The sequence below is a fragment of the Felis catus genome, chromosome A2, assembly GCF_018350175.1.
Source record: "Felis catus isolate Fca126 chromosome A2, F.catus_Fca126_mat1.0, whole genome shotgun sequence".
NCBI lineage: Eukaryota > Metazoa > Chordata > Mammalia > Carnivora > Felidae > Felis > Felis catus.
In genome coordinates this window covers 114,535,022-114,553,908 of record NC_058369.1, presented here as the reverse complement: position 1 = coordinate 114,553,908, position 18,887 = coordinate 114,535,022, and the positions used below count along the sequence as shown (strand labels likewise).

Here is an 18,887-nt window from a genome sequence, read left to right as displayed (position 1 = left end):
GTATTCCCGATTGAGCCACTGTGACTATCCACAAGTGGAATGTCACATAAAAATTTATTAGTTAGGTACCTTAATATATTGCTTTGGGAAAGCTCAGTAATGCTGAAAGAAATTACAGTTTGTGTACCACAAATGCTACTGTGCTGGGGTCAGGCCATCTCCACCATGAGCACACACTTGTATCACATGGGTCTCTCATTACAGTTTGGGAAGCCTAAGTCCATTTACCAGGTCTTGATGACGTCTGCATCTCATGTGTGTGCAAGCACACATTTATATATGTGTGCCTTCAGGCGCTTGGGTGCAGACATAAATATGTAAATCTAGTTCTGTATGTTTCCTACTAAAGAGAATAGTAAGGTAGATGACTTCACTTGAAAAAAGTCTGTACCTGACTACAGTTCTCTGTTTACTAACCCATCTTTTGTTGTGTGCAGTTTTTTGCCATGTGTATATAACAGAGCACTCCTATGTAAGTGTGAAGGCAAAAGTTTCCAGTACAGCACATGAGATCCTGAAAGTTGTAGCAGAAAAGATCCAGCACGCAGAAGAGGATCTGGCTCTGGTGGCCGTCGCATTCTCTGGGGGTAAACGATTTTATGTCCTGGAATATTAATCTTTCCCTAGATCTCCTCTGAAAGGAGAGTCGACATTTTTATAGAGTGAATGTGCAGCTTGCCCCTTCTGGGTCCGCAGCTGGATGACCACAGTAACAATAAGAAGCCGCCTACCAGAGGTGTTTCCATGACAACGGTGGGGTACTGTTGGATACTGAATTTCGTCCCCAAGAACTGAATAAAGAGGCATGCCACTGTTTTGAAATATAAAGCTTTTCATATTTTATACTCTAGATAAGCCTTCTATTTTCATATTTAAATTAACTTGGGAAATTGCTAAAGGATGAAATTACTTTAGGAAGGAAAAAGAAAGACAGCCTAGTCATATTGCTGGCTGACAGTTTAATACTTAAAAAGACTCCCTGTTGAAGGAAATAAAACCCACACTAAGCTGAAAGCTCCCAGGCAATGTTCCTTCAGGTGGACGTGGGGAGTGAGGTCTGGTTATAGCTTTTCCTTCTGTTGGGCCTTATTTATCCTCAGAGAATGGTTTATTGTCTGTTTTGAATAAGATCACACAGATTACAAGCTCACACTATCGATCTACGTGACCTGAACAGACCCCTCCATTTTCACTGGGGCCGGTCAGATCTCGATGTTGCTGGCCCCCTATTTGGCTTACAGTCTTTATTTAATATCTCATTAACCCTGAGAAAAATAAAAAGAAAGTGACTTAGCATCAGTAGTTGAAAAATGGAAGTACTGTGTGAACTAATCAGCCAGAGATAGGGCCGGAGGGAGAGGGGGAGCAGATAACTGACATTCCTGTTTACCCTTTGTTATCATCCTAGAGGAAAGAGAAGAATGTCAGAGTTTAACCTGGTGTTACAGCATTGCTGTGACAGAATCTTCTATTGCTTTGTTACTCAGAAGCAGGTAAAATGGTCCTACAAGCTAGTGGATTACATATGCGAACCAATATAGCCTTCTGCCTGGGCCTAATGAGAGTCTCTCCTTCCCTCTCAAGGGGCCCTCATTGTGCATCCCATCATCAAAACATTATCTAGAGAAAAAGAGCAAAAGGGGGAGAAACATCTGGACTACATGAACTTTAATCGGAGAGTGGTCGAATTTTTAATAAAATATTTCAGGCATTCCAGATAGATGTGATAAATGTCTATTATGTTTCATTTTAAATGACCAAAAATATTAAATTATTCCAAACAGTATTGAGCTTCCCTCAAGACAGTACCATTACAGAAAGTAGTCACCAGGTCCCCATTCTGCAGGAGGAAGGACCCTGAAGGAACTTGGTAGCACCACTGAGACCCATCTCCCTTGGGGGTGACTCACAGTCAACCCAGGGCCACATGTGAATCTGGGAAGTAATGAGTAGCTCTTTGAATACTCAGTATCTATTTGATGGCCATGAAATACCATTTTTACACTCTATTAAATTAGATTCATCAGGGAGGCCAGTGTCGTCGTAATGTGTATAGACTCAGTGCTAATCTTCGCTAGAAATATCAGCTTATCTCTTGAGTTATCCCACAGATGTGGAACTGTGCCATCATTTTCCATCAGTTAGTACTTTTGTCTGTTAAGAACCTTTCTGCCTGTAGCTTAATATTCTCCAAACAATAATGCTTTATGAAAAAGCAGGGGGGAAGAGTTTAATATATTCCTTGCTCTAGTTCCCTGATTTTCAGTGAATACTGTTTTAAATGCTACTTCAAAATGAAATGACAATGAGATCTACTCTTACTTTCTTTTGTCAAAAGAAGTTTAAAAACGTTGCAATGTTGTAGGTTTTGTGGATTTTTCTAAAAAGACTAGTGCTGTTATCCTCCTAGCTTTCAGGGTCATTTTGTACCTAGAGAAAGGTATATGTATGTAGTAACAGAAATCTGCCTACCTAGTTATTCAGAGCTTAAAATTCTATGACCCTTAATCTTTTATAGTATGGTGACAAACCTGAAAATAAGAAAAAAAAAATATTTCTCAGGAAATGGAAAAGTTACTATCAGAAAGCCATGGCATTTGACTCCGTAGCAAGTGCAGAATGGCTCTCATAAATCCAGATATAAGGTGGACATAGGAACACACAGTTTGTAAGAAACTGCAGCCGGAGGAAGAGGGAGACAGAAGAACTTGGGAGGCCAGCCGAGTGGGACCATTTACCACGCTCGTCAGCAGCCTGACATGAAAGTGCTATTGATCTTTATAATGCTGGGCCATAAAGAATATATTGGATTATCATTTGTGTACTCTGTATTAAGCAGAAATGTTCAAAACAAAATTTGGCCTTTGAACTGATTAAGTTATCTAGAAAAACGTATGTGGAATATTGCATTCCCCCACCGTGCTAGTAACGAAAAGGCTGACTTAGAAGCTGATTATGTTAAAGTGCACTGAACTCGAAGATTGGTTTAGTCAATTCCCATCTGTAATTTGTAGTTACGAGGAGGACTTTTTTCTGTGAAGAAGGCTTTTGTGTTATAAGAGAGCTCCAGTGATGGTAGAAACATGACTGAAGGACAGGAACAGTTTGTAATAAGGGAAATATGAAAAATACTCCACTTTACTAGTAGTCAAGAAATACAAAATAAACTGAGAATCTAGTTTTGGTTTTAGCTGAATAGCAGACTTAACACCAGTAATGATCAGTGTTGATCAGTGTAAGAATTCAAAAGCCATTGGGCAGTTTGTATCAGAAACTTTATTTTTTCTTAAGTTTATTTATTTTGAGGTGGAGAGGGGCAGAGAGAGAGGGAGACAGAATCCCAAGCAGGCCCTGCGCTGTCAGTGCAGAGCCCGATGTGGGGCTCAAACACAAGAACCATGAAATCATGATCTGAGCTAAAGTTGGACGTTTAACTGACTGAGCCACCTGAGCGCCCCTGTATCAGCAACTTTAAAAAATATTCATTCCCCTTTGATTTAGTAATTCCATTACTGGGAATCTATCTTTAAAAAATCATCTATAAGCAGCCAAAAATTTATGCATAAGGATGTTGACTTCAGGAGTATATGACTGCTATAATAATAGATCCCATTTATCAAGCCCTTGTTATGTGCCACACCCTGTGCCAGTATTTACATATATCTTGCCATCTAATTTATATAACAAAAATATTGAAAACTATTAAATTGGTCAATAGAGGAAAGATGAAATGATGGTATAATGGACTGTTATATACCAATTAAACATGACATACCTAAATATTTTTGACAAGTGGTTATAATAAGTGCTTATAGCAAAATCAGAATATAAAGCCAGATATAGAATAATTATAAATGTATATGTGTGTATGTATCCATACTAATTTTGAACACATATGTATAAATAATTGCAATTATATATGTGTGTGGGTATTGGTTATACACATTTACATGAAGATCAGAACAAAAATAGACCCAAGTGTTATCAAAATAGCCTTTATATGGTTATCTCAGAGTGATGGGATTATGAGTGAATTTTACTTTTCTTCCCTAAACTGGTCTGTATTCTAAAGAATGACTAAAAATTATAAGAAGGAATGATAAGAGGTTTCCACTTTATGGGTAGTGAGCAGTGATGTCCATGCTCCCATTGGTGCCATTGCACAGAATATGCAGAACTGAATTAAATCTATATTGTTTGCTTTTAAATATTTTTCTTTGGCAGTTTTCACTTTTTAGATATACTGTGTATGCCTACCACTGTTCTTGTGTGTCTAACCTCTCTCCCTCTTTTTTTAATAAAGAAAAACATGAACTTCAGCCAAATGACTTGGCCATCTCCAAATCCCTTGAAGCATCTGGTCGGATATATGTCTACCGGAAAGACCTGGCTGACACTTTGGTAAGGACTTTGAGCCTTTTACTTGAAACACAAATGGCACACTGAAATCATATTTTTTTGTATGTTTGTAATACATGTTAGAAAAGTACATTGAACCACCCCCTCCCCTGGCCAACAATACACTTGTCAAATAACACTGCTTTTGCAAATCCAAGGCAAGTACAACTTCAGGAATCCTAAACCCTTCTGAAGTCAAACCCTGCTTCTCTCTGGGCCCCTGAAACAAGGGATATGAAAGAAGTGACCCTCCTCTCCAACAGAATCTTAATTCTATTTCTTCTTTTTGGGTGGATATGTGGAGATTAGGCTGAGAAATGTACCCTGTGCAGATTTAAGGAGAAAGAGACTCCGTATCCTTGTTTCAGTCCATTTGGTGCACTTTGAGTGTACCCTTCCCTGGAAGAAAAGGTAGATTATCAGCCTTCCCCATGTAAGGTAGGCTCCTAACAATGGTACTTTGGATGTAGATAAGGAGTAAGAGTTTAAAGAAACGTAGAACCCACTCTGTAAGTTATTTTCATTTCAAACTTAAGCACATTTATGCCTAAGCAGATGATTTGTCATTATGTTCCTAAAACCCTCAGTGTTATGGTTGCTTTCTGCATGGTAGGATCAGGCCTCGGATCCATCATCCATAAGAGACAGGCTCTGCCAGATTGTGGTGGTATCATCTAGACTCTTGGTCTCAGTCTACTTCAAGGAGCCATCACTAAGCTGGTTCTTTCTAGCTGACTCCTGTTGTATGTATAATTGAGGAATGTATACACCATATTGGTTAACCAAAACTGCTTATAATAGAAATATTTTATGTGAAATTACCTACAAGTATCAACCTACCATAATATTAATCATAGTCAGTTTTTGCACATAGTACCAGACAGGTGCTGAGTAATTTACATACAGTATCTCATGTAACATTGCCAATAATCCTGTGACATTCAGAGAGGCTGAGTAACTTACTCTCACTTCCTACAGACAAGGAAGGGAAAGTGCTAGGACTCCAGTTATATTTGGCTCTGAAGCTATTACACATGCCTTTCCTTTGTAGGTGGTGAGGGAGCAAAGGAAAGGAAAACTTTTGTCTTACTAGGGTCTTTCCACTTCTGAGTGTCCTTCAGCAGGTCGCAAGTCCTGTGTCTGTACATGATGTAATTCTGTCAATGAACTGTGACAAACAATGCTGCACAGCATCCTTGAGTAGATAATGAGATTGGCTTGACTTTAGTCCTCACTGTAAAGGAGGACCATCTACCCTGCGGCTGCTGTGGAGCTCCTGGTGACGAAGGAGACCTACACTCTGTCTCCCATGCCCTTCTTCCTCGTGCTCCCCATAGACTTGGCTGCAGTTCCCTGCCATGCACACCTAGAGCTGTCTCCCACCATGGACCAGAGCCAGCTTCAGAAGAGTGGGAGGCAGGCCTGAGCAATGTCTTAGTGGAATAAGTAGGTGCTCACTCTGAAGTATGTTCCGAGATGAGCCAGGTGCCATCTTGCCCTCAAATGTTTCCCACCAGCACCTCTGTGCACCACCTAAAATTGCCCTGTCGGAACGCCAGCTTTCAGCATTTTATCCCCAAAAGAGTTCAGTTGAAACGGAATATTAATAAGGGTAGGATAACATGTGGAGCCACTAGCATGCACTATATTTACATATTGATTAATCTTCTTGGAGAGCAGGAGTTAGAGCCCTGAATGAGTGGGATAGAGAAATAGAAAGTGTTTCTTGGAGAGGGCTGTGGACAGCCTTGGGCAACCAGAGGGCAGTACCAGGGTGAGGGATGCATTTAGGGAGAATGGAGGAGGAATAAAAAGCCAAATCTCCAAATTAGTATGCCGAGATTTATGTTATTTCCCAGCTCTTGGCTCTCCCTGTGAATGCCTACAGTGTAGCATGACATCTGGCTGATTCCAGACTAATCATGCCCTGAGAAAGGTGGGCTTCCCTCTCTCAGCACCTCAGTATTTGCATGTATTTTCTCAGTCCGCCCTCATCAAGTACCACACTGTGTCCCACTCTGGCCTGCGGGCACAATTTGAACCTTGACCTGCTCTGAAGAGAATCACATCTGTGGAAAAGCTCTCTGAAAGTCGTTTGTCATTTGGTTTTTTTTTTTCAAATTAGGAAACCTTTTCATAACAGTAAACCTTGTAAAATGCCAATAATTTTGCAGTTTTTAAATAGGAATTAATGTTTATAATCTGAATTCCCTTCGTCCTGTCATGTCCTTAAATTTTGCAAAGTCCCATTTTTTTTTCCCAAGTCATTAACAATTTTAACATCATTAGCTATTCAAATTGTGTTTTTTTAAAGTAAACTCTAACCCCAACATGGGGCTCAAACTCACGACCCTGATGAGATCACATGTCCTACTGACTGAGCCGGCCGAGATGTCCCTGGAGAATTTATATTTTAATTAGAAAATATCAAATATTTTGATGGGGCGCCTGGGTGGCGCAGTCGGTTAAGCGTCCGACTTCAGCCAGGTCACGATCTCGCGGTCCGTGAGTTCGAGCCCCGCGTCGGGCTCTGGGCTGATGGCTCAGAGCCTGGAGCCTGTTTCCGATTCTGTGTCTCGCTCTCTCTCTGCCCCTCACCTGTTCATGCTCTGTCTCTCTCTGTCCCAAAAATAAATAAACATTGAAAAAAAAAATTAAAAAAAAAAAAGAAAATATCAAATATTTTGAAAAGATGCCAAATAATTTTTAATAAATTTAACAGTGTCCAAAGATTTAAAGTTGTGGTGGCATTTAATAATTTCATGCCAGATTTTAAGGAAACAGTATTACCACACTCATACCTATTTGTGTAGGGAAAGCAACAGATCCTTAAAATAATCATCTACCATGGGGTGTAAATGAAGTAACACTTATTTTTTTATTTCTTGTTTAAATTTGTATCGCTTTCCACAGGCATTTTAATAAAACTTGTAAATGTGTGTCTGGGATGAGGCTTGTTAAACATATTTCCTGTAAAAGCCATGTCTGTCTTTATTGAAGTGCACCATGACATTTCTTTTGTTTGTTTTTATACTAACCTGCTGGCACATTAATTCTTACCAGAAGCCAAAGTGATTTCAGGGCTTTCGCTTTCATTATGCTGTCTGCTGGGGCAGTGTTTTATAATCAGATTTGTAGATGCGCGCGCATGTGCGTGTGTGCGCGTGTGTGTGTATGTGTGTATGTGTGTGTGTCAGGGGGGAGGGGCAGGCTAACTCAGTGAAGTATCATTGATCACATTCTACTGTTTCCAAGGCTGTTTCCCAATTTGGTTGCATCTTACCAAAGATGAACAGACTAGGGAAAATATTAAGTGTACCCAGACAAGATGCCTTTCCTAATCTGGGTTTCTAGTGCCTTTCTGTGGCCAGCCAGTTCAGTGCCAAACATTTGGGAATTGCTGAGGGTCCTTTTGCTTCTGTCTGTTGGTTTAGAACCCATTTGCAGAAAATGAGGAATCACAGCAAAGGTCGATGAGGATTTTGGGAATGAACACTTGGGATCTTGCTCTGGAATTAATGAATTTTGATTGGAGTCTCTTCAATTCAATCCACGAGGTAAGTGAGTAGTGAAAAGATAAAATAAATGGTAGTTTTATTTCACTGAATTCTTCTTCGGAGAATATTTGTGTGTGGCTAAGTTTTAAGAAGATCCATCATCTGGTGATGCAGTTATGCTTAGGATACCATAGCCCAGAGATATTTGGGGACTTTAAATATATTGAAAGACTGACAGAAACCTAGGAAAATCAGAATACATGATCGTGCTTTATTTGTTCCTTATATAACCATACATGTACTGTAGTATAAATATGCTATGTTTTTATATGTATGGATATATATGTATTTGCATGTTTATGAAGCTCTAGGGGGGTTGAAGAGCCATTTTACATTTGATGACTTTAATACTGATCCTTTTATTTTTTCTGTAAAGTTGACTGTATGTATACAAGAACCATATTTATGTACTTACCTACATACACATACAGCCATTCTTTTACTCAAAAACATTCTATAAATTTAGATTATGCTACAGGACATAAAGTACTTTCTTGAAAACTTTGAGATATATTTCAAATTTTTATGTTCATCCACCCTCCCTTTAAAAGACAGCTTAAACATTTATAAAATAGTAGGGGCAAAATGCTACTGACAATTAAGGAATAAATGTAGCCAGTGGAAAAGGCTCACAGGAATCAGGAGATGAAAAATGAGACAGCCCTCTGCAACCATATGTTGCATTTGCTTTGCCATGTAGTAAAATGTTTCATTACAAAACAGCCTTTCCTTCTGAGGAAACTAGCGCAACTTGAGGACTTGAGCTTCACTTTCATTTTGGAATGTCTTTTAAATGTCTTCATATTTTCTCGTTAAAAACAATTCCAACATTATTGTAATCTAAATTTTATCTTGTGCGCGCGAGAGAGAACGTGCACCTGTGCACGCGCGTGAGCAGGGGAGGGGCAGAGAGAGAGAGAGAGGGAGACAGAGAATCAATCTCAAGCAGGCTCCACATGTCAGTGCAGAGCCTGATGCAGGGCTCGAACCCACAAATTGTGAGACCATAACCTGAGCCAAAATCAAGAGTCAGGCACTTAACTGATCAAGCCACCAGGTGCCCCTATAATTTAAGTTTGAGCAAGTAGTGAACTCATTCAAGCTAAATGATTTGTGCCTTTGGAAATGTTAATAGAATAGGACATGTCCCTGCTTGTACTGCTTACTCAGTGTGAGAACTGGCGTTACTTCTGCAAAACACACAGTGCAGACGCACCCCTGTTCCTCTCTGCATCCCTGTTCCTTTCCCTGCAGGGAAATCTCCCTGTTCCTCTGCACATGGTCAGTCTCTATAAATAGTTGCTGGTTTTAACTCAATTTTGTAAATTTTGGACGTTGCCGTAATCTTATCATTCTCTTTCTGTTTATGATTTTACTATATCTTATATCCGTGGTTCTCAAAGAGTGGGTACCCAGACCAACATCATCAGCCCCACCTGGGAACTTGTTATAAATGCAGGGTTTTGGGCCTACCACAGACATACTGAATCAGAAAATTTAGAGGATGGGCCCAACCATCTGCTTTAACAGACCTCTAGGTGTCTGATTCACACTAAAATTTGAGAACCTTGTCAGAAGACTCTACCTGTGAGAGTTTAATGTGCATCTTAACAAATACTAGTGACAAACATTTCCCTTGTTTTTGCCGATAGAGCAAGTTCAGGAAGTTTGGATTTGATTCAGCTTATGATTTAAACTTTAGAACTTACTAGATTTTCATGTAAAAAGGCATCATCTGCACATTCTAAAAATAACGTTTATGGGCAGATTCCAGGTGAACGTTATTTAATAAGATCTCTCTAAAACTACGTTGTTGATCTCTCTAAAACTCCGTTGTTTCAAATTGAATATGTTGTTATTATTCTCAAGACCTGTGATGCTGTGAGAGCTGCTACCTGACGTAGCTCTGAAAAATGAACTAACTTTTGTATCAACTTGTGTTTATGCTAAAAATAAATGCTGGTACAAATCTGTCTTTCAGCAAGAGCTGATCTACTTCACGTTCAGCCGACAAGGAAGCGGGGAGCACACCGTGAACCTCAGCCTTCTGCTTCAGAGATGCAATGAAGTCCAGCTGTGGGTGGCCACGGAGATTCTGCTCTGTGGCCAGCTGGGCAAGCGAGTGCAGCTGGTGAAGAAATTCATCAAAATCGCTGCGCAGTGAGTTCTGGCGCTGAAAAGCATAATTCCTCTCGTCTCCTTGAGAGAGTACATTTTTTTCCTTGTGATGATAAGAAGGGTTAGGAGGTAAACGTATAATACTGAGTTAAGTGACCAAATGATGGAAAAGGTCTCTTCTTGAATATTTATGTCTTTGCATTTGAAGTATTCCTGCTGTACAGTGTCAAAACACCGGCCTAAAGCAGTCTGCTCTGTGCTGCAGGATGATTAAACAGGCAGCGCAGCACCCGCATGCTCCATCCTGGGGCAACGGGGAAGGTGTTGTGAGCAGGGAGAATCATTGCAAATGAGGTGCATTTGAGGATTCTGCTCTTGACTGCTTGATGCCCACGGTGTGAACTTGGCGAACTCTTTAGCAGGCCCTGCACTGGTCAGTCCCAGCTGACCTCTGAGCCGCACCCCCTGGGTGCAGCCACTGTGAATGGCTGTCTATCCCATACACACCATCCTCCAAACCTGGACATGTGTTGTTGGCTCAGCCAGAATGACCCCTTCCACCCTACAAATGGCTGCCATTCCTAAGACCTAGGTCAAATGTTGCTTCCTTCCTGAAGTCATCCCTGACTTTCAAATGCAGGATCAGCCATTCCCTATCCCACTCTCCCTCACACACATGCTTTTTCGCTTTTAGCTTCTTTATTATATTTTTTAACTTCTGTGTTTAGGTAGAATCCCTTCACTTGGCTGGGTTAGCCTCCAGAGGGCAGGGACCATTGCTAAGCAAACATTGTACCTGAGATGTCTGGTGCAGAACTTGGTAAATAGCAGTGACTCAGTAAAGGTTAGTTGAATGACATTTGAGTAACTTGCTGGGAGCATCTCTTCAAATACCAGGTTCGTATCTTGAGACTGCTCTTGAGGCAGCTTCCAACAGAAGTAGGCAGCATGAATCAGAATCTTGCCCAGTTCCCTCTGCCTCCCATCTTATTTCTCCTTTGTCTCCCAAAATAGTTTTTACATCACACCGTTTTGGAGTATATGTCCATGTAATGCGTTCGGGAACTATATATTGATCATTCATTACATGTGCAGATCCATGCTGCACTGACCCTGTGCACAATCCCTGGCTTCGAGGAGTCTGCAATGTGCTGGAAAGGATGCTTTGATAATTAAAATGGCTAATGTGCAGAAGAGAAGGGGGGGTGCCCTGTTCCAAGATCAAGTTCTGTTGGGGGCCTTAGAGGAAGGGAAGCTCTTAGGCCAACAACGTGGAAAAGGAGGATTGGAAAAACATTCATGAAGAAAGTAGCATTCAAGTCTATATTTGAAATCTGGGTGAACTGGACAGATAAGATTCCAACAGTTCACACTCTCCATGGAGGTGACCCTCACTGGAAGAGGGTGTTAGAGGGGCTCACTGGAGGCAGACCACATATGGTCAAGGAAAGGAACCTCATCCACTTTGGCCAGAGTGGAGGGGTATTTGTAAGAAAGGTGTGGGAGAGCAGGAGGTTGATCTGCAAAGGAAGATAAAACCAAATTGTGAAGGATGTTGAATTTCAGGTCAAAGAGTTTGGACTGAATTGAGAAGACAGGGATTCATTACCAAGTGTCTGTGTAAGAGACCCATAGGAGCAGAGCTGTCCCCCAGGAAGGTTGATCTGGAAGTAGCACATAGACTGAACTGTAGGCAAAGAGACCCCACAGGCATGATATTTTGTTTACCTAGCAAGAGATGATGGAAGTACCTAACCTGGTGTTTGGTGTTACTGAGAATGGGAGGAGAGAGAAATAACAGAGACGCCTACATCTTGTATGGTTTTTATGGTGAATGTTCCTTTTTTTGATTTGGCCAGTGCATTCCAAACAGCCTGTGCAATTCATAAAGGTGAGGCTCTTTTGGATCAAAAGCTTTCTTATAAATGCCAGTTACTTGGAGAAACGGGATGTTAATGTCCCAAGGAGTAAAATGACACCACACAGCTTAGTTCCAGTATAAGATTATATCTATCCTCAGGGAAATGAAATATATTCACATCTTCTCCTTATGGCCCCATGCTCTTGAATTATTTACTGTACTGGTCTCTCTGTCCCCAGCCCATGGAATAGAATGCCAACAGAAACATAAAGTTAAATTCCTCATAATCACACTAGTAGGAATAACCAAGGGAAAACAGTAATTTCCATGATCATGAAGTGTCTCCCCTGCCTAAGGCATCTATTTGCATATTCATGTTTCCCTTCCTTCTCACCAACCCCATCCCCCACCTCTGTGGTTTGAGTGGAGTTTATTTCCTCACACAGACAAAGGAATGTTTGCTAAACTGGAATGTTTCAGTGTCAGTCTGTTCTTATCGTGGAATGAATGAACCTGGGTAACAAAGCATTCCAGACTGGATTGGTATCCAACGTTGGTACTGTATCAATTTGTCTTCTAGAGAAATCATTTTTTCTACTTACAGGTTCAGACATTAGTTATATGTGCTTTTTTTTAAATTAGTATTGTAAGGATGACTTAAAAAGAAGACAATTGTTTATGGGAGCTAAAGATAAAAAGGTGAGAATTCTATCTAAGATTGCAGATAGATAAGTGGTGTTGAATAAAATGAGGAATAATAAACCTTTTTATAATGAATAACGATAAAACCATTTCCCCCAAGAGTCTTGTTTTCAACTCCAGAAAGTGCTGTGTGAATAGCTGCCTGTCTACAAGGCTTTCCGGTGACGGGCAGAATATAAAAATGAAATACGTACATACTCAAGCCATAAGGAACTTAATGTCTAGTGAGGAATCACAGAACCGTGGAGCCTGGGAATGTGAGAGGACCTGGGAGTAAGCAAGAGCCTCCAGCTGACGTGCTGTGATGCAGGGGCTGGAGAGTTCTTGCTGACCACAGGAGCCTCTCACCTCAAATCATCACTTCAAGAGATGAGCTGACTGAAAAAGAAGGGGGTATGCCTGGCTAACTCCGTTGATAGAGCATACTCTTGATCTCTTGATCTCAGGGTTGTAAGTTTGAGCCCCACGTTGGCTGTAGAGATTACTTAAATCTTTAAAAAGCGAGAGAGAGGAATGGAGCTGACTCAAGTCTGTCCTGGCTGGTGTGAACTTTCCAGGGGTGTGATGAAACAGAAAGGGTAGACTGAGGGAAGTGGATGACAGAAGGGAAGCAGAGTCAAAGTATTGATGCCTTTAGTCACCAATGATTTACAAAAACAGGTGGATTTCTAAATCATTGACCAGAAGGCATCTTTATTTGTTTATCATGGAATATACCAAATAGCGTTCACCCAGGAGAATGGTGGCAGAAACCGGATGAAGTGACCAATCAGACTGAGTCTTGAGTCCTCTTGCCTCCCCTCTAACTGCAGGCACTGGGCCCTTGGAGACCCAGCAGTGGGGGGTCCTGCAGGACTGTGTCCACCCCACATATTCTGGACCCTAGGTATGGAGACAGCAGCACCTTTCCAGGTTCCACAATTAATGGGGATAGAACTTCGAAATGCTCCCCGATTGACCTTCTCTGCCCTGGAGCCCAGGCACAGCTATATTGGGCAGTACCTAGCCCATGGGGCTGGGACTAGGAGCAGGCCACTTAGGGAGGACCTGCCAGGGCACACGCAGCTGTGTATGTGCCCCACATACACAACCCCATGGGGGTCCCGCCACAACCCCAAGCATTCTTCTGGTTCTAAACTAGATACTTTTATACCCAGTCTGTGTCACTGGAAAGCAGTACAGTTTCTGGGGACAGTTTTTACCAGAACCTTTAAGTTCGAGGATAGCTTTTGACCAATCATGTAATGACTGGAGGTCTAACTTAATTAAAAGAACGATAGATAGGGGCACCTGGGAGGCTCAGTTGGTTAAGCATCCAACTCTTGATTTCAGTGAGGTCATGAGATCAAGGCCTGCATCAGGCTCAACGCAGAACTTGGAGCCTGCTTGGGATTCTCTCTCCCCTCTCTCTCCACCCTTCTCCTGCCTGTGCACATGCTCTCTCTCTCTCAAAACAACAACAACAACAACAGCAACAACAACAACAAAAAACCTATAAATACAGTTGAAAAGTTTTATACACAGGGATACTCATTGTTGCATTCTGTATTGAATTGAGAATAACTTAAGTGTCAATAATAGGGCAATAAGTAAACACATCATGAAATATATTTTTGATGAAGTTATAGAACCATTGATGATTGGGAAGAATTCATAATATATACTGTATCAGAGTATAATTGAAGAAGCAGGATACAGAGTTATATATACACTGTTCCCAAGTTCCATCTAAGATATTGGTGAAGATGTGATGGGAGAGACAGCATCTGGTACAAGCTAAGTTATTATATACCAGGTAGTTTTTATGCACTGGCTTACTGTTGAGCATTTTCATATTTCTTCATATTTATCAAATTAGAGTGATTTCTTAATTTTAAAAACTAATCTCAGAGAAGTGTTTTTTTAATGCACCCCAGAAAAAGGAGTGTCCTCAACTCGCAGGCTGTCCTGGCTGAACTGGGAGACCAAGCCCCCTCTGGGGGTTTTGAGAGTTAGTGGAATTTTAACCAATTAGGTTGAAGGGCATGACTGACGTTATGCAGAACAGATAAGCTTACAGAGTGAATGGAGCTCAATGTGATTTTATTTTGCGTTTTTTCCTCCTTTTTTTTCTCTAAATGAGAAATGTGGGACAGTATCCCCCATGATACATGCCATGTTTTATATAGATATGTAATACAGTAGCTATTTTGTTGATAGCAAGGAAAATGCATCTGAATGTCATGGGAGGGGAAGCTTGGACCACTGAGGTGGGAGGGGCTTGTCTGTCAAAACATAAAGACAGCATCCTGATTAAAGAGATGGGCAAGAGAGCTGTTATAATGAGAGTTTGCTATATATAAAGAAACACGAATTCATGAGTTTTCAGTTGAAATTTTAAATGCGTCATCCAAAATAGATATTTTAAAAGGAGGAATCTTTTGAGGCGTCAAGGGGGTGTCAGGAGCACAGATCTTTCCCTAGAGGTAAGGATAAGCCCAAGCATTTGGAATCTGTCCCCTGTGTTAGGAACAGTGTAGGGGATACCACTCCCCATCCATAGGGGCGGTCAATGTGTGTTGGCCATGGGGCAGAGTTCAGCCCTGCCCTGGACATTGAACTCTGTGGCCTAGGACAGTCTTTTGGGCTTTATCTTTTGTGGCCTTCTGGCAAAAGCACGTTGCTCCAAGTACCTTGTACTTTCTTTTATTCCGTAGCTGCAAAGCCCAGAGAAACCTGAATTCTTTCTTTGCTATTGTGATGGGTCTCAACACTGCTTCTGTGAGTCGGCTGTCGCAGACCTGGGAGGTGAGCCTTGGGGGCCCACATGAAAGGGGGAAGTGGGATAGGGACAAATAAAACTGAAGGGGAAACATGCCAACAAAAGGCCTTTATTTAAAATACATTGACTTAGGGGTGCCTGGGTGGCGCAGTCGGTTGAGTGTCCGACTTCAGCCAGGTCACGATCTCGCGGTCCGTGAGTTCGAGCCCCGCATCAGGCTCTGGGCTGATGGCTCAGAGCCTGGAGCCTGTTTCCGATTCTGTGTCTCCCTCTCTCTCTGCCCCTCCCCCGTTCATGCTCTGTCTCTCTCTGTCCCCCAAAAAATAAATAAACGTTGAAAAAATAAAAAATAAAAAATAAAATACATTGACTTAAATGGTTTAAATGAGGTTAAGTACCACTCAAAAAAAATGTTAAAAATGAATGTGTCAAGTAGAACTATTTTGATCACATGGTCTTCAGGATGGTTCTATTATATATATAATAGAACATAAATTGTACACACATGCATATTTGTTTTCTGCCCTGCTGCCATGATAGTGTGGTTACAGTCCCATGCTAGTCCTTTCGAAGTGATGACATATGTCCAGAGCAGATTTGTTGAGATGCTAATGAATTTAAGCTTCTGGTCCTTTCTCTTGCATTGCCCCTGGCATTGTGTTCAGTGGAGGATGTGTATCTTTGTAAAATTTGCAGACATAAAGTAATTTTGTATTCTTTTTTCCAAAGAGGGGCCCGCAAAGTAGTATGTTTCAGGCTTCACAAGTCAGGGCTCTGCCTCTGTCAGTGTTGGGTGATAATGGCCATTCCGGTTCTAAGGTGGAGAGGCCCACTCAAGTTAGTCCAAGTTCTGAACCGCAAACTATAAAGGGCCTATGAGAAAATAACTGAAACCGAGATGCCCCTAAATGTGTCTAGGCACAGATACAGGGCTCTCAGCCTCTCCCCGGGCCCCATCACCTTCTTTTTGGACTTTTGTTTCTTTCTCTGCCTCTCTGTTCCCTACTGACTGGCTACCGCACTGCATGCACCTTTTCTCTCCCTCATCTTTTTCTCTTTAACCATTCAGGCTTCTTTCTCCCTTATGACCCTGAGCTCCATGTGACTCCTGTGGTCTCAGTTTCTCTCCAGCCCTCTCTGATTCAGCTCCTGTCACTACTCCATTCTGATGGTCCCCTGATTCAAACTCCTACAACCTAGGCCAGCTAGCTTTTTCTTACGTTAGATCTCAACTCAGAGCTCTGAATAATGGGGATTCACTGTCTTTGCTTCAGGGGCCATACTTCATTGGAATGCATGGTGGTGACCTGAGGGTCAGGGTCACCGCCCCTTAAAGGAGTGCAAAAGAAAAGAAATGAAAGGCCTGCCTTCCCTGGTTAAGCAAACACGACCTGCACACACATTGTGAGATGAAAGGAGATGGCCAACAAAGGCCACAGTCAATCAGAGCAGGAGGGAAAAGGCCAGCAAGGGTCAGAAGAAAGTGGAATTTGAATTAAACCTGGAAAGAAGCTTTGATTTGCAGAAATTGAGAGGAGAAATAATTAAGTTCCAACAGCATGCGTTTCACGCACATGTTGACTGCCTACCATGTACAGGGCACTCATCAGTGCCGTGGCTGGTAGATAATGGGCCGGGCAAACGAGAAGAAGGTCTTGGACCGGCTCCACTTGGACCACAGAAGGGCAAGTGGGGACTCACAGCAAACCACGCAGCTAGAAAGGGGCAGAGTCGGAATTCAAATTCAGACTAACTGACTACTAAGTCAGTATGGAACGTATCCAGTATTTCCCTTAATCGTGTCAGAGCTAGGCTGGAAAATCCCAGGTGCTTCTTGCTTGGGCCCAAATTTTTATTTGGGAGGATGGCATATGTTTCTACCCTCTATGATGTTGATGTGGTTGCTCTTCACTATTCAGTAGTTCCTTCCCACTGACGTGCAGCCTTCATCACTTAGGGTTTTTATGGCCTTTCACCATTTATCCCTCTGCTGTGAAACACAGTTCTATCATTTAGACAAAAAATGTCAGCCAATATTATTTCCCACTCAGCAAGACTCTATAAGAAGACCAGAGCATTCGCCGAAGGTGGGATATGGAGCTGAAATTCAAGTTTGTATTAAAAAATCACCCGTGTGTGGAATGTGTGACCAGCTAGATTCCTGAGTCGTGTAGCTGTGCATTATTTTAAACTGTCTTGAGCACCATTCCCAAGGAATGTCACATTAAGGAATGATGAAGATTGCCCAGTGAGAAGCAAGTGGCGTAGAATCAAATGATAGAGGTATTTATGCTCAGAAATGGGACACATGCCAGCACAGCTTAGGAAAAGTTCCCCCTAGTGCCTCTGAAAATAACTGACTTCTTTGACCTTTTCCTTTTTGTATTTTGTTTGTTTGATTTTAGAAAATCCCTGGGAAGTTTAAGAAACTTTTCTCTGAACTCGAAAGTTTAACAGTAAGTAGCGAGCCAAAGGGGACTTACTCTTCAAATTAATGGATCGTAACAAATTTCCTTCTAGATTGTAATGGCCAGCACGTTGTCCAGTAGCTTAGCCTACATCACTTGTGTATGAAAATGTAGCTTTGCTTCTGAAGGAATGAAGGAATGGACAGTTAATGCCTCTTCCTCTCCATGGAAGAAGGTAGTGAGAATGGTCCTTTTGACCTCATTTGGACAATGAAGATTTTTAAGTACCTAGTCCATTTCAAAGCTTACAGAATCAACTGGTATAAATGGAGTGTGTGGTCAGTGTCTTATGCATTACCTTTTTCTCCTTTTTCTCCTTTCTACCATTTCTTAGATTTAGGGTTTTTTTTTTTTAATGTTTCTTTTCAGAACACAATAAAACAATGTGCTCTTACTTTCTGTGCATTGTCTGTGCATTATAAGGGAGGTGTTTCTTTGCAGTGTACCTAACAAAAGACTTTGGGGTTACCTCATGATAGAAATTATGCAGAGGAAACTGTACTTAAGAAACCTATTTGAGGAAAATAATAGGGCAATCAAAAGGTGCCTCTCTTTTGCAGTCATTTCCCATTATTGTAAACCAATAAGTTGACTTTCGTTCATCGCCTACATTTCTTGCCCTAATTTAGCGAGTTTATTCTCCTAGGAAACCTTTATCTACTTTGTTCTGAGGAAGAACCTCTCAATATCTAAATCATGTTCAAATTGTATAGCAAAAGTGGATTTAGAATTGTTTCTGTAGCACATTGATTTTTCTTTCTCTTTGTCATCTGCTTGGTTTGGCAGGATCCTTCCCTGAATCACAAAGCCTACAGAGATGCTTTCAAAAAGATGAAACCACCCAAAATCCCATTCATGCCCCTGTTGCTTAAAGGTAACAATTTTGTTTTATGTTGTGCAATTCCATCTTCAGAAATGTGTCATTCTAACTATGAGGGGCTGAAAAAAAAGGAGGGGGACTCTAGGTGTATTTTGTGAGACTAATTTTGACATTACACCTGTGTTTGCTTGTGATTGTTTTT

At 41.4% G+C, this 18,887-nt stretch overlaps 1 protein-coding gene across 2 annotated transcripts in view; it reads left to right on the top strand.

The window, feature by feature from the left end:
• The window catches only part of RAPGEF5 (Rap guanine nucleotide exchange factor 5), a 226,731-nt gene that overhangs the window by 188,871 nt on the left and 18,973 nt on the right, over nt 1-18,887 (top strand). For both annotated transcript variants that reach the window (XM_023250436.2, XM_023250437.2), the window contains 7 exons: nt 438-587; nt 4,304-4,401; nt 7,833-7,955; nt 9,937-10,115; nt 15,333-15,423; nt 17,803-17,853; nt 18,652-18,739. In XM_023250436.2, the coding sequence (XP_023106204.2) occupies nt 438-587; nt 4,304-4,401; nt 7,833-7,955; nt 9,937-10,115; nt 15,333-15,423; nt 17,803-17,853; nt 18,652-18,739 (780 nt within the window). The remainder of the gene's footprint in view (nt 1-437; nt 588-4,303; nt 4,402-7,832; nt 7,956-9,936; nt 10,116-15,332; nt 15,424-17,802; nt 17,854-18,651; nt 18,740-18,887) is intronic.